This window comes from Echiichthys vipera (assembly GCF_963691815.1).
Source record: "Echiichthys vipera genome assembly, chromosome: 14".
Classification (NCBI taxonomy): Eukaryota; Metazoa; Chordata; class Actinopteri; order Perciformes; family Trachinidae; genus Echiichthys; species Echiichthys vipera.
In genome coordinates this window covers 175,001-190,000 of record NC_139839.1, presented here as the reverse complement: position 1 = coordinate 190,000, position 15,000 = coordinate 175,001, and the positions used below count along the sequence as shown (strand labels likewise).

At 49.1% G+C, this 15,000-nt stretch overlaps 3 protein-coding genes across 3 annotated transcripts in view; all 3 read right to left on the bottom strand.

The window, feature by feature from the left end:
* The window catches only part of ik (IK cytokine), a 13,578-nt gene extending 12,454 nt beyond the window's left edge, over positions 1-1,124 (bottom strand). Inside the window, exon 1 of the mRNA XM_083927093.1 lies at positions 952-1,124. Within this exon, the coding sequence (XP_083783219.1) occupies positions 952-961 (10 nt within the window). The 5' untranslated portion in view covers positions 962-1,124. The remainder of the gene's footprint in view (positions 1-951) is intronic.
* Positions 1,125-1,960: 836 nt separating this feature from the next.
* On the bottom strand, positions 1,961-3,376 carry ndufa2 (NADH:ubiquinone oxidoreductase subunit A2). The gene is made up of 3 exons (XM_083926463.1): positions 3,234-3,376; positions 2,582-2,688; positions 1,961-2,312 (listed from the first exon to the last, which is right to left on the bottom strand). Exons 1-3 carry the CDS (start codon positions 3,338-3,340, stop codon positions 2,221-2,223), a joined length of 306 nt encoding a protein of 101 aa, XP_083782589.1. The 5' UTR covers positions 3,341-3,376; the 3' UTR covers positions 1,961-2,220.
* Positions 3,377-6,202: 2,826 nt separating this feature from the next.
* LOC310956240 (A disintegrin and metalloproteinase with thrombospondin motifs 2-like) overlaps positions 6,203-15,000 on the bottom strand; it is a 28,854-nt gene continuing 20,056 nt past the window's right edge. Inside the window, exons 12-25 of the mRNA XM_083926408.1 lie at positions 14,545-14,690; positions 14,371-14,460; positions 13,226-13,308; positions 12,293-12,426; positions 10,542-10,665; positions 10,345-10,425; positions 10,099-10,262; positions 9,863-10,022; positions 9,660-9,792; positions 9,008-9,218; positions 7,853-7,982; positions 7,678-7,752; positions 7,374-7,575; positions 6,203-7,289 (exon numbers count right to left, since the gene is read on the bottom strand). Coding sequence (XP_083782534.1) covers positions 6,518-7,289; positions 7,374-7,575; positions 7,678-7,752; positions 7,853-7,982; positions 9,008-9,218; positions 9,660-9,792; positions 9,863-10,022; positions 10,099-10,262; positions 10,345-10,425; positions 10,542-10,665; positions 12,293-12,426; positions 13,226-13,308; positions 14,371-14,460; positions 14,545-14,690 — 2,505 coding nt within the window. The 3' untranslated portion in view covers positions 6,203-6,517. The remainder of the gene's footprint in view (positions 7,290-7,373; positions 7,576-7,677; positions 7,753-7,852; positions 7,983-9,007; positions 9,219-9,659; positions 9,793-9,862; positions 10,023-10,098; positions 10,263-10,344; positions 10,426-10,541; positions 10,666-12,292; positions 12,427-13,225; positions 13,309-14,370; positions 14,461-14,544; positions 14,691-15,000) is intronic.

The following is a 15,000-nucleotide window of genomic DNA, read 5'->3' as shown; positions in this document are numbered from 1 at the left end:
AACAACAACAACAACAACAACAACAACATGTTAGTGATGATCACAATCATCCAGAATATTCTATAATAATATGAAAACAACAACAACACAGAAACAGCATTTCACTGAATCTGCTCGTGAGCGTGTGTGTGGAAGTCGCAGCTTCAGCTCATTTACATGCTCTCTGTCAGAGAATCATTTATATTCTATAAAATCAACAGTTATATTCTTAATATCTGTAAAACTTTAATGTTCTCAGATGATCACAGAGGCTTTTTCAAACAACAACAACAACAACAACAACAACAACAACATCATCATCAACAACAACAACAACAACACAACACGTCTGCAGCTGCGTGATCTTCAGTGGAAACAGTCAGAGGTCAGATAAATGCAGTCAACACAGATACAACAGTAATACTGGAGTAACTGCACTGATGACAGGTATGCTATTATATATGAATATATCAATATATAAACATATAATTATATAAATGTATAGTTATGATGTCTTCAGCTGTGGTCGGGTGGTCCCAGTCGTTAGCAGCTGTGTTACTGTTGTGATCAACACCGTTATTATTATTATTGTTATTATTATTATGAATATTCTGTCATAAACAGTTCATATTGGTCTGCAGCTGTGGAGCCGCTTTATTAATAAAATCATATTTATGTGATAATCTGGGAATCAAAGAGACATGGGCTGAGCTAACTGGGCTGAGCTAACTGAGCTAAGCTAACTGGGCTAAGCTAACTGAGCTAAGCTAACTGAGGGTGACTCAGCGTCTATAACGGTTAATAAACACACTTCTGTTTAAAAAGAAAAACACTTGTTTATGAATATAAATATGGTTCATATGATCTTTTACTGTATGTTTGTGTCTCAGTTATCAGTCTGTAGCTAACGCAGCTCCGGGGGCTGAAGCTAACGCGTTAGCATGCTAGCCCCCGCGCAGCTGACGGACTCACTCTCAGGCATCTTGGCGGGGCTCCGGGGCTTCTCCTTCGGCCTGAGCAGCAGCTTGTTCCCGGTGTGGAGAGTCACTGGAGCGGCTTCTCTGTCTCACTGAAGAGGCTTTAACGGTCTGATCTGTTAGCATCTGTTAGCTCCTGCACCGGAACTCCGCTCTGTTGTGGCGTGGCGTCACGTCCGGAGTGGAACAGACCACTTCCGGTTAGTGAAACGCTTTATTTACTTTTTGTTGTGATGAATAAATAAACTTATATTACTTTTATTATTATTTTATTGTGTTTATGTCATTTTTATTAATTTATCTTTGTCATTATTTTATAAATATTTTATTTCTTTGTTTACAATTAAATAAAATATGTGTTTAATTAGTGGGCGACACGGTGGAGTGGTGGTTCGCACTGTCCCCTCACAGCCAGAGGGCTCCTGGTCTGAATCCCTGCTGGGGCCCTTCTGTGTGGAGTGTGCATGTTGTCCCTGAGTCTGCGTGGGTTCCTGGTTTGAATCCCGGCTGGGGCCCTTCTGTGTGGAGCATGTCCCCCCCGTGTCTGCGTGGGTTTTCTCCGGGTTCCTGGTTTGAATCCCTTCTGTGTGGAGGTTGCATGTTGTCCCCGTGTGTGCGTGGGTTTTCTCCGGGTTCCTGGTTTGAATCCCTGCTGGGGCCCTTCTGTGTGGAGCATGTTGTCCCCGTGTGTGCGTGGGTTTTCTCCGGGTTCTCCGGTTTCCTCCCACAGTCCAAAGACGTGCAGGTGTTGGGTTCATTGATGACTCTAAATCACCCGTAGGTGTGAATGGTTGTCTGTCTCTGTTCGTCTCTATGTGTCCTGTGATAGACTGGCGTCCTGTCCAGGGTGGACCCGCCTCACGCCCGATGTCAGCTGGGATCAGCTCCAGCCCCCGAGACCCCGACAGGGACAAGAGGATGAAGATGAATGAATGAATGTAACAACATGAAGCATCAGGACACAGAGAGACTTTAATAACATTGAAGTTTATTCATTTACACATTTACAGGTTTGGACTGAACCAAGTCCAGCAGAGACGGGGGGTGAGGGTTTGGACTGGACCAGGTCCAGCAGAGACGGGGGGGGGGGGGGGGGGGGGGGTCAGGGTTTGGACTGAACCAGGTCCAGCAGAGACGGGGGGTCAGGGTTTGGACTGGACCAAGTCCAGCAGAGACGGGGGGGTCAGGGTTTGGACTGAGCCAGGTCCAGCAGAGACGGGGGGGTCAGGGTTTGGACTGAGCCAGGTCCAGCAGAGACGGGGGGTCAGGGTTTGGACTGGACCAGACTCTGCAGGGCGGCGCCCACCTGGTCCGCTGACATGTTTTCCACTGAGACGCTGCTCTCTCTCCCGAAGTCTGCAGACAAACATCATCATCATCATCATCATCACCGTTATTATTATTGTTATTAAAGTTATTATTGTTGTTATTGAGAGGATGTGATGTCACATCAGTCAGACTACCACAATAAAAGCAGTCACTTCCTCCGACCTTCACACAGAACAAACACAAATCGATTAAAGAACATGAAAGCTTCTTTGAGGAGCTGCTGCTTGTTAGCTCGTGTGTTAGCGATGCTAACGGTGAAGCTAACGGTGAAGCTAACGGCGTGCAGCGGCTCTCACCGTGGCGGGCCCAGACCCGGGCCTGGACTCCAGAACACTCTCTGATCCGGATCGGGAAGTCTGGGTTGGACTTCTTCAGGGTCACGTAGTTCTGCTCCACGAAGTCCCTGTGAACACGGGTGACATCATCACTGTGACGTCACCACTGTGACATCATCACTGTGACATCATGAACACTGATGACATAATAAAGAGAATAAATAAACTTTGAATCTACTCTTTGTATATTTATTATTTTATAACTATTACTCTTTAAAGTTCCACATTTATTTTCTAATTATGCAGATTTTTTTATTTATTCTTTAAATTTCCACATAAATGTTTGTTTGTAATTAAACAGGAAATAAAACTGCAGCAACCTTCAAAATAAATCTGTTTATAATAAAAATATTAATAATAACAATAGTAACAACAAGTGAACCTCTGGACTTTGCTTCATTAATTATTATTATTAATTTATTATTATTATTGTTATTAAACTGAAAACATTAAGGTCATTCTGATGTTAGCTGTTAGCTGTTAGCTGTTAGCATTTAGCGCTGTTCAGGTCATTCTCTATGAGGATGCTAGGCTAACAGAAGCTAACAGACAGCGGCTGCTCCCGCCTCAGCAGGCCGGGCTCGGGGCTCAGCAGGCCGGGCTCGGGGCTCACCTGGCCCCCTGACTGCCCGCAGACTTCTGGCAGAGAAGGACGCGGATCTCCCGGAGGTTTTTCCCCAAAGAGGAGCCGAGGCTCCGCACCGCTGCTGCCGCCGCCATCTTAGATCCGTGTGTGGGGAGGAAGGACGGGGAGAGGTTATTAACGCCCCGAGTCTGTCCTTACAGGCATCAACCAGGCTATTACTGCCCCGAGTCTGTCCTCACAGGCAACACCCAGGTTATTACTGCCCTGAGTCTGTCCTTACAGGCTCTGATGAGGTTATTACTGCCCTGAGTCTGTCCTTACAGGCTCTAGTCAGGTTATTACTGCCCTGAGTCTGTCCTCACAGGCTCTGATGAGGTTATTACTGCCCTGAGTCTGTCCTTACAGGCTCTAGTCAGGTTATTACTGCCCCGAGTCTGTCCTCACAGGCTCTGATCAGGTTATTACCGCCCTGAGTCTGTCCTTACAGGCATCAACAAGGTTATTACCGCCCTGAGTCTGTCCTCACAGGCTCTGATGAGGTTATTACAGCCCTGAGTCTGTCCTCACAGGCAACACCCAGGTTATTACAGCCCTGAGTCTGTCCTCACAGGCAACACCCAGGTTATTACTGCCCCGAGTCTGTCCTCACAGGCTCTGACCAGGTTATTACTGCCCCGAGTCTGTCCTCACAGGCTCAACCAGGCTATTACTGCCCTGACTCTGTCCTTACAGGCTCTAGTCAGGTTATTACCGCCCCGAGTCTGTCCTCACAGGCATCAATCAGGTTATTACAGCCCTGAGTCTGTCCTCACAGGCTCTAGTCAGGTTATTACTGCCCTGAGTCTGTCCTCACGGGCATCAACAAGGTTATTACAGCCCTAAGTCTGTCCTCACAGGCAACATCAGGTTATTACTGCCCTGAGTCTGTCCTCACAGGCTCTAGTCAGGTTAATACCACCCTGAATCTGTCCTTACAGGCAACATCAAGTTATTACAGCCCTGAGTCTGTCCTCACAGGCTCTAGTCAGGTTAATACCGCCCTGAATCTGTCCTTACAGGCAACATCAGGTTATTACAGCCCTGAGTCTGTCCTTACAGGCTCTGAAGAGGTTATTACTGCCCTGAGTCTGTCCTCACAGGCTCTAGTCAGGTTATTACTGCCCTGAGTCTGTCCTCACAGGCATCAACAAGGTTATTACAGCCCTAAGTCTGTCCTCACAGGGAACATCAGGTTATTACTGCCCTGAGTCTGTCCTCACAGGCTCTAGTCAGGTTAATACCACCCTGAATCTGTCCTTACAGGCAACATCAGGTTATTACAGCCCTGAGTCTGTCCTCACAGGCTCTAGTCAGGTTAATACCGCCCTGAATCTGTCCTTACAGGCAACATCAGGTTATTACTGCCCTGGGTCTGTCATCACAGGCTCTGATCAGGTTATTAACGCCCCGAGTCTGTCCTCACAGGCTCCGATCAGGTTATTACTGCCCTGAGTCTGTCCTCAAAGGCTCAAACCAGGTTATTACAGCCCTGAGTCTGTCCTCACAGGCAATTGCCAGGTTATTACTGCCCAGGGTCTGTCCTCACAGGCTCTGATCAGGTTATTACAGCCCTGAGTCTGTCCTCACAGGCATCAATCAGGTTATTACTGCCCCGGTTCTGTCCTCACAGGCTGTGGTCAGGTTATTACAGCCCTGAGTCTGTCCTCATAGGCTCTGATCAGGTTATAACAGCCCTGAGTCTGTCCTCACAGGCTGTGGTCAGGTTATTACAGCCCTGAGTCTGTCCTCACAGGCTCTAATGAGGTCAGCCCTGTATTTTTATTCCTCCCTTGTGTTTTTCTAAGCTGCTGGAAACTTAATTTCCTTGCAGGAGTTTCATCCAAAAGAATCAAGTCTTGAAATGTTTGTTTTTCTTTTGTGTTTGAAAGAATAAAGCTTCAGTAAAGATGATATTTGATGTTTAAAGGTGAAGCTTGTAAACTGAATCTCCATCTGACGGAGGATTCAGGAGAAAACACTCAGAATCAGAACCAGAGGATCCACGTCTGAGGCTGTTTCTGTGACTCAGCTCGGAGCAGCTGCTCTTCGTCAAACACAGACGGAGATTTAATGAAAAACAGAAAAATCTGTGAAATATGAAACAGCGCTGAGATCGAACTGATCCAGAAACAACTTCCAACACGAGAACGAGATGTTCAGAGGGAACATCGACGAGTCTGACGCCAGAAAACTGTTTTTGTGGAAACAAACAGGCGACAGAATTTAACTGAAGACAGATTTAAGATGTTCCCTGTTTCTGAAGACGTGAGGTTTCGAAGTGTCTCTGTTCAAACTGAGACACTTCACAAACCAGATGCGTCTGGGAGCTTTAGCCTGGAGGTGTTAGCTTTGACAGAGCTAGGCTAGCTGTTTCCCCTTGTTTCCAGTCTTTATGCTAAGCTAAGCTAACTTGTAGCTTCACACCGAACACAGAGACATCAGAGTGAAGCAAACAAAGAAGAAAGTGATTTGGGGGTCATCCCTATGTTCCTCAGGTCCGTTCAGTCTGTTCAGTGACCTAACACCCTTTCAAAATAAGAGTTCTGGGTCCAAACAAACAGAACCAAGGTCTGAACATGTGAAGGATCAGGATCAGGATCAGGATGAGCTCAGTTAGAAAGAGGTCAAAGGTCAATTATGATGTTTTTAAAACTCTGTTCAAACAACGGGAACACCAGGCTCCCACAGGAAGTCTTATTCTGAAAGGGTGTTAGGTCACCACTAAACATCGGACCCATTTCCCCAAAAGGGTCAGATGTTCCCCGGTCACATTAGCTTCTGTCTTAGCGAATTTAATTCAGCGTTTTGTTGGGGTTAGAGGTCACGGTGAGGGTCAGGAATAGAGGTCACAGTGAGGGTCAGGGTTAGAGGTCACGGTGAGAATCATGTGAGGAAGAGAGACTCTGACCTGGTTCTGCTGATGTCGTCTGGAGCGAGTCGTGGTGACGGCAGCTGATGACACTTTGCTTTATTTAGAAACTGGATTATTTGGTACAAACATCATGAACGTAAAAAAACAACAACGGAACATTCTGGTTTTATACAGAGTCGAGCCTTCAGGAGACTTGCTTTAGATTCAAGTCAGCTGACGTTACGACAAACATGGTTGTAAACGTTAGGAAACCTGAAGGTGAAGATCCAGAGAAGCTGGGGGACGATCGTCCTCGGCTCTGGAGTCTGTTTCTCTTTGAGAGTTTGTTAGCGTTAGCAGGAAGTGAGCAAGCTGCACATGCGTCATCACGAGTGAACAACAAACAGAAGATCTGGATGTTTTATGATCCGGGCTGTTTCCTGTCAGTCCTGACCTCTCTGCTCCCGCTCGCTCTCCTCAGGAGATCTTTCCGTCGTTTCTCATTCAGAAGCTGTTGGATTCGTTTGTTTTGAGTTCGCTCACGAATCGGTGGCATCCGCGGCACGAAGTGGTTCTGCTGTGCTCTGGTGACGTCAGCGTCCACTCCCACGATCCGGTACGGGACCTCGTCCACAGAGTTGTTCTCCTTCTTAGAGAGCGGGAAGAAGGAGGACAGTGTGGACGTCAGCGTTGGTTCAGTTTGCCCTCCTGGGGTTCTGTTGGGCGATGATGTGGTGCTGATGATGTCACCAGGATCAGCTGACGGTGTTGTGATGGGGAACTCTGGCACCACAGACGTCCTGAAGGGCACTGGGGTCGGTCTTTGACCCTCAGGAGTTACAGCAGGAACAGGAACAGGAACCATTGTTGGAGTGTCGGTCGTACTCTTGAATAAATGTGGTGGAGCAGTTTCCGGTGGACGCCGTGTAGTAGCAGCGGCTGTGGCGATAGCGGCGATAGTGGCGGTTGTATTAGTTGGAATTATATCAGGAGTGTCCGAGGGAATCGAAGGATCCTCGTAGGACGAATACTGGTCGTAATCATCGTACTCCACATACACAAAGTCGGTGCTGCTCCTGCTGGTCGGGGCTGGAGTTACAGTGAAGCTGTGAGGTGGTGTGCTGATGTCACTGCTGTCAGACCAGGAGGAGGCGGGCGCTGAAGTCATCGTCTCTGTGGTTAAACTCCACCAACTACAAGACAAAGCCAAACAAAATCAGTGACATCAGGTCCGGAGCCCCCCCCCCCCAACTGTGCTGGGTAGCTCTGGCTCTGACCTGCTGTTGGCGGTCGGAGGGTTCGTGCTGCTGAAGTTGCTGAAGTTGCTGAAGTTGCTGGAGTTGCTGGAGTTGTTGGAGCTGCTGAGATTTCCCTCGCTGCAGGACTTGCAGCACATCTGACGGTATCCAGCGATGGAGCAGTAACGACTCAACACCTCCATTCGACAAAACACTGAGCGGTCACCACGGCAACGCTGCCCTGGAGACAGAGGCGGAGCGATGGTTCAGTTATTGAAGTTTGATCGTCGGAGCAGAACGTGTGATAGAAAAGATGAGGAAGAGGAGGAACATGTGTGTTTACTGGAGGAGATCTTTGGAGCTGGGAAGTCGGGGTTGGACCTGGACAGCCACTGAATGATGGCATTCTTCTGGTCGCCTGCAGGGGGAGACAGAGTCAGCGGCACACAGACTACAACTCCCAACATCCCTCCCTCTGTCAGTGCACAAATATTTGGTACATGATCGATCAAACCTACCGCTACAGGGTGCAGGCTGGCAGGTGCGCGTTGTGATTGGTCGAGGGTCACTGCAGTTTTGGGTTGAACCCTCAGGACTCAGACACGCAACCTGACGTTCCTGAGTCCCATTTCCACAGGATACTGAACACTACGAACATAAACACGCTGATCAGACTCAGATGCTCAGACTCTACTGATCAGATTCTGATCCGGGGCCAAACTCAACAAACACCCTAAGGTTTATATTAGCTCCTAACCAGGAAGAAGGAAGTTAGAGGTAGTCCAGGAAGAAGGAAGTTAGAGGTAGTCCAGGAAGAAGGAAGTTAGAGGTAGTCCAGGAAGAAGGAGGAAGTTAGAGGTAGTCCAGGAAGAATGAAGTTAGAGGTAGTCCAGGAAGGAGGAAGTTAGAGGTAGTCCAGGAAGAAGAAGGAAGTTAGAGGTAGTCCAGGAAGAAGGAGGAAGTTAGAGGTAGTCCAGGAAGAAGGAGGAAGTTAGAGGTAGTCCAGGAAGAAGGAAGTTAGAGGTAGTTTAGGAAGAAGGAAGTTAGAGGTAGTCAAGGAAGGAGGAGGAAGTTAGAGGTAGTCCAGGAAGAAGGAAGTTAGAGGTAGTTCAGGAAGAAGGAAGTTAGAGGTAGTCCAGGAAGAAGGAAGTTAGAGGTAGTCCAGGAAGGAGGAAGTTAGAGGTAGTCAAGGAAGAAGAAGGAAGTTAGAGGTAGTCCAGGAAGAAGGAGGAAGTTAGAGGTAGTCAAGGAAGGAGGAGGAAGTTAGAGGTAGTCCAGGAAGAAGGAAGTTACAGGTAGTCCAGGAAGGAGGAAGTTAGAGGTAGTCAAGGAAGAAGAAGGAAGTTAGAGGTAGTCCAGGAAGAAGGAGGAAGTTAGAGGTAGTCAAGGAAGGAGGAGGAAGTTAGAGGTAGTCCAGGAAGAAGAAGGAAGTTAGAGGTAGTCCAGGAAGAAGGAAGTTAGAGGTAGTCCAGGAAGAAGGAAGTTAGAGGTAGTCCAGGAAGAAGGAAGTTAGAGGTAGTCCAGATAGAAGACGGCCCAGATAATCCAGAAAGAAGGAAGATAAGAGTTCCAGAAGTAGGAACGTCCAGTTAGTTCACAGAGAAGGAAGAGAGAGACTCCAGGAGGTAAAATCATTGATTTTGTGGATAGCCCCCTGGTTTCCCTCTTCCTACCGGGGTCCAGGGCCCAGCTCTCCAGGCAGCAGGACAGGGTGAGCGGTTGCAGGTTCGTTTCCCTTCAGGTCGGTCCTCTACACAGAGTTTGCTGTGGACTGAGCGCTGCTGTTGTCCACTGCTGGATTTCTGCTGGCAGCTCACCCAGCGACGCTGCCACCCCGTCTGTCCACAGGAGGCGCTGCACTCCTCCCACTCCCCGGTCACCCAGCTGAGGGGGGGGGGGCAGTGACACACTTCATTCAATAATCATGGTTTCTTATTATGTCTTGACACTTTGTGATGTTAGCCATTTGCCTGATGAGGTAGATTGTTTCTCTGTTAGGGTTTAAAAAAATGACCGGACTGATCTCAATGACGCGTTAGAATCTGTACGAGGACAAATGTTAGATGTGGGGCACCGTCACTGCATCGAGGTTAACAAAGACATACTGTAATGTTTCAGATTCATTTTAACTTTGCAGCAGGAAACCTAAAGTGTGTCCGATGTGCTCGAGCCAGATCTGGTCATTCATCTGGAGCAGTCTGAGACTATTCTTTAGCTCTCGTTGCCTAAACCGAGCCAAGTCTGGACCAGAGCTGGCGAGTGTACCTGAGCAGACAATCAGCCATAATCAGCCTGAACATGCTGGGTGGTGCAGCGGCGTGTTACCGTGGTGAGCTGCAGGTGTCCGTGTTGCAGATGCGGCTGATGGCTCTGGGTTTGTTGATGTTGGAGCAAAACATCCTCTGAACCATTTTCCCATCAGCTTTCCTCCGGCAGCCGAACCTCGTGTACTGTTTCCCTGCCAGACGACACGGTTAACACCCACAGAACACAGCGGACCCCCAGGGACCAGCAGCAGCGTCGCTTACCTCCTCCGCAGGGTTTGGAGCAGTGCGACCACTTCTTCAGCGCCCACTCGTAGAAGATGGTGTCCTCCTGCACCAGGTTGGACTCCAGCGAGGACCGGAGACGATCCTGGATGATGAACTTGTAGGACACCGTCACCTTGGAGTCGTTGTGGGAGCGGACCTGAGAGACAGAACCACGGTTAAGACTGATCAAATCAAACATGATGCACTTCCTGTCCCCATGCTGACGGACTGACCATGAGCATGACTCCGTACTTCAGTGGCCCTGTGGTCTGGATGGACTCCTGCGCCTCAGTGTTGCTGTACACCCACGCCACGCCCTTCTCAATCACCTCTCGGGACTCCGGGAGCTCGTCCTCATCGTTCAGGAACAGGTGCCCGGTCTCCTGGTTCCTAATCGCTGCAGCAGGAAACAGTGAGAACAAGGTTTGATTCCACAGAACAGAAGAGGAGCTGCAGGAGGTCTCCCTCCCGTCTCTCACCCAGGATGTGAGGAGTCTCTCTGAACTCCTGGATCAGCAGGTGTCGGGCTCCTTTGGGGATCTCCAGGATCTTCAGGTAACCTGGGAACAAGATCAGAAATCCGGTTCTTACTCCAGGAACACTTTCTGTTCCTACGCTCTGGACTGAACCCGGGTCAAAGATCCGTCAGTGTTTGGAAACAGACGCTTTCAGGGACCTTGTTTCTTGGTGCTGCGGGTGAAGTTCCCTTTGATGATCTTACAGCTGGAGTTATCTCCTCCACAGACGCCACAGCGATCCTCCTGCAGGTCTGAGGCGATCTGCCCGTCACAGCCTACATGCTGCACCAGGAGAGAGGGAACAAGGACAGAGGGGAGGGAACAAGGACAGAGGAGAGGGAACAAGGGCAGAGGAGAGGGAACAAGGGCAGAGGAGAGGGAACAAGGACAGAGGAGAGGGAACAAGGACAGAGGAGAGGGAACAAGGGCAGAGGAGAGGGAACAAGGACAGAGGAGAGGGAACAAGGGCAGAGGAGAGGGAACAAGGGCAGAGGAGAGGGAACAAGGGCAGAGGAGAGGGAACAAGGGCAGAGGAGGGGGAACAATGACAGAGGAGAGGGAACAAGGACGGAGGAGAGGGAACAAGGACAGAGGAGAGGGAACAAGGGCAGAGGAGGGGGAACAATGACAGAGGAGAGGGAACAAGGACAGAGGAGAGGGAACAAGGCCAGAGGAGAGGGAACAAGGACAGAGGAGAGGGAACAAGGACGGAGGAGAGGGAACAAGGACAGAGGAGGGGGAACAAGGACAGAGGAGAGGGAACAAGGACAGAGGAGAGGGAACAAGGACAGAGGAGAGGGAACAAGGACAGAGGAGGGGGAACAAGGACAGAGGAGAGGGAACAAGGACAGAGGAGAGGGAACAAGGACAGAGGAGGGGGAACAAGGACAGAGGAGAGGGAACAAGGACAGAGGAGAGGGAACAAGGACAGAGGAGAGGGAACAAGGACAGAGGAGAGGGAACAAGGACAGAGGAGAGGGAACAAGGACAGAGGAGAGGGAGGTTATGTTTAGACAATAAAAGGTGACAGGATCAGAAAACAGGTCCTGGTTTTGCTTTGTTCTTCTGGGACACGAACACAGCAGAGGGGGAGGAGCAACTTTGGGCGCCCTCCCACTGTGCCTCCGTCCCGTGCCCCAGCACGTGTCACGGCTAAAGTCTGGTTCCTTTGACCAGTGTGAGTGCAACCGTACCACGTCTAGGAGCGGCACGCTTGCCGTCCACGGCCCGTCTGAGAGAGGTGGGCTTTAGTAAAGCACGTTTGCACGTGTACGACCACGAGCGTGCGCACGTGTACGAGCACGAGGCCTACGGCGGTTCTGAGGTCATTTCCTGTGCGCCTGTTGGGACGTAGAAAAAAGAAGGAGGGACCATGCGCGGACATTTCAAACAATGGCGGTGAAAGGTTCACGTTGGTGTGATGCGGAGGTGGAGTGTTTACTGCAGATTTGGTCGATGAAAAGATTCAAAAACAGTCGACAAGACGCACAAAAACTCAGAGGTCTACGGAAAGATCTGGAAACAAAGCCACGCATCGCCATGACGTCATCAATGCGTGTGACGTGTTACGGCGTGATGACGTATAGGCAGCAAGAAGCATTCTCCGAGGCCCAGGTAGTGTGAGTACAAACGGGCCTGGAGGGGGGGACAAGGACCCTAAAGCACGGGGCACGGGACGCACGCACAGTGGGAGGGCGCTCTAACCTGTGACGGAGGCACAGTGGGAGGGCGCTCTAACCTGTGACGGAGGCACAGTGGGAGGGCGCTCTAACCTGTGACGGAGGCACAGTGGGAGGGCGCTCTAACCTGTGACGGAGGCACAGTGGGAGGGCGCCCTTTGACTCTGAATAACAGTAAATCACGGGCAGGTGGAAGAGGGAACGGTGAGGAAGTGAAAGTAAATAAAGACCTCACACTCTCCTCGGACGCAGACGCTGTGGGCGTCGCCGTAGGAACACGGCGTCCCATCATGCACCATTCTGTTCATGGACACCGCGGCGCCCGTCTCCTTGGACTGACAGAAGAGACGGCAGCGCTCGTCAGCTGCAAACACACAGACAGGAACATTTATGACACCACACACACTTAAGGTGGAATATTTAAGGTGGAATATTTAAGGTGGAACACGGAGAAAACTGTGTGTGTTCAGACTTTAAAGAGTTAAAGAGAGGAGAGTCCACACACACACACACACACACACACACACACACACACACACAGACACACACACACACAGACACACACACACACACACACACACACACAGAGACACACACACACACACACACTCAGAGGAGAGGCCACGAGTTTCCTTCCAATAACAGATTCCTGACTGATGACTTTAACATGTGAACACACACACACACAGACACACACACACACACACACACACATACACACACACACACACATACACACACACACACACACACACACAGACACATTTCACATTTTTCCAAACTTAGAGATTAGATAAAAGTTTCCTCTCAGCTCTGTGTGTGTGTCTGTGTCTGTGTCTGTGTGTGTGTGTATGTGTGTGTGTGTGTGTGTATGTGTGTGTGTGTGTGTGTGTGTGTGTGTGTGTGTGTGTGTGTGTGTGTGTGTGTGTGTGTGTGTGTGTGTGTGTGTGTGTGTGTGTGTGTGTGTGTGTGTGTGTGTCCATCCATTATCTGTAACTGCTTCTCTTTTACAGCGTCAGATACAAAAACTGTCTGTGTTTAATGTGTATTATAGCTTTTATGATGTATAAAGTGTGTATTTGTGTGTGTATAAAGTGTGTATGAAGTGTGTATTATAGTGTGTATAAAGTGTGTATTATAGTGTGTATTATAGTGTGTATTACGGTCAGGGTGCTGGTACGGCAGCCAGTGATGTTTGACTCCTTCATGCGTAAAAAATGGATTCCAGACTTTACACTGATCCTCTCTGAGAGACAAACAGAACAAAGAGTCAGAGGACACGAGACAGAACAACAGGAGTACAGTCACGTTAGCATAGAAAACACTGTCACAGAGAACAGAACATCATCTGCAAACAGGAGTACAGTCACGCTAGCATAGAAAACACTGTCACAGAGAACAGAACATCATCTGAAAACAGGAGTACAGTCACGTTAGCATAGAAAACACTGTCACGGAGAACAGAACATCATCTGAAAACAGGAGTACAGTCACGTTAGCATAGAAAACACTGTCACGGAGAACAGAACATCATCTGCAAACAGGAGTACAGTCACGTTAGCATAGAAAACACTGTCACGGAGAACAGAACATCATCTGCAAACAGGAGTACAGTCACGTTAGCATAGAAAACACTGTCACGGAGAACAGAACATCATCTGCAAACAGGAGTACAGTCACGTTAGCATAGAAAACACTGTCACAGAGAACAGAACATCATCTGCAAACAGGAGTACAGTCACGTTAGCACAGAAAACACTGTCACGGAGAACAGAACATCATCTGCAAACAGGAGTACAGTCACGTTAGCATAGAAAACACTGTCACGGAGAACAGAACATCATCTGCAAACAGGAGTACAGTCACGTTAGCACAGAAAACACTGTCACGGAGAACAGAACATCATCTGCAAACAGAAGTACAGTCACGTTAGCATAGAAAACACTGTCACGGAGAACAGGACATCATCTGCAAACAGGAGTACAGTCACGTTAGCATAGAAAACACTGTCACGGAGAACAGAACATCATCTGCAAACAGGAGTACAGTCACGTTAGCATAGAAAACACTGTCACAGAGAACAGAACATCATCTGCAAACAGGAGTACAGTCACGTTAGCATAGAAAACACCGTCACAGAGAACAGGACATCATCTGCAAACAGGAGTACAGTCACGTTAGCATAGAAAACACTGTCACAGAGAACAGAACATCATCTGCAAACAGGAGTACAGTCACGTTAGCATAGAAAACACTGCCACAGAGAACAGAACATCATCTGCAAACAGGAGTAAGCTGCTGTACGGACCTGAAGTCGCTCAGAGGCGGACACTCTTCCCGGCTGCACAGCTCGAACTCGTAGCTGTTCCCGAAGCAGGTGCGCCCCCCGTTGGCTGGACTGAGAACAACGACAGGTTAGTCTCTCTGATTGGTGCGTTTGCATCTGCTGTGACATCACATCGATGAACGACCGCTCACTCACGCTGGGTTGTCGCAGCGCCTGGCCCGAAACCTGACCCCGCCCCCGCACGTCCTGGAGCAGCTGCCGTACGGACTCCATGTTCCCCAGCCGCCATCTTGTCTCAGCATGTCGGGGGTCAACTTCATGCAGAAACCCTTAAAACAGTGCTGCAACGAGACGACGGCCGTGTATAGATATTTAAACACACTCTGCACATTCATTACTATCACTCACTCCTCTTCGGCTCGGACATTAGCTTCGTGCTAACAGGCACTAAATCTGTTCTGAGTTCTCAAGGTTGTTGAGTTCGTCTGAAAAGTGTTTGTGCCCGCTGTTGTTGGGACCGCGCAGACAAAAGAATCTTCTGTACAAAAGAAATAGAATAATATGTGGCGTTGCTCATTGTCTGTTATATTGTTGCGCGGCCTGTTAAAGCAAACACACACAAACGGCTAAACCAGCGTTAGCATCGTAGCA

Excerpts from the sequence above, each read along its gene's own strand:
- ndufa2 (XM_083926463.1), bottom strand. The coding sequence starts at position 3,340 with ATGGCGGCGGCAGCAGCGGTGCGGAGCCTCGGCTCCTCTTTGGGGAAA. Across the intron at positions 2,689-3,233 it reads GCGGGCAGTCAGGGGGCCAG|GGACTTCGTGGAGCAGAACT; the intron begins GTGAGCCCCGAG and ends CCGTGTTCACAG. Across the intron at positions 2,313-2,581 it reads CCGGGTCTGGGCCCGCCACG|ACTTCGGGAGAGAGAGCAGC; the intron begins GTGAGAGCCGCT and ends GTTTGTCTGCAG.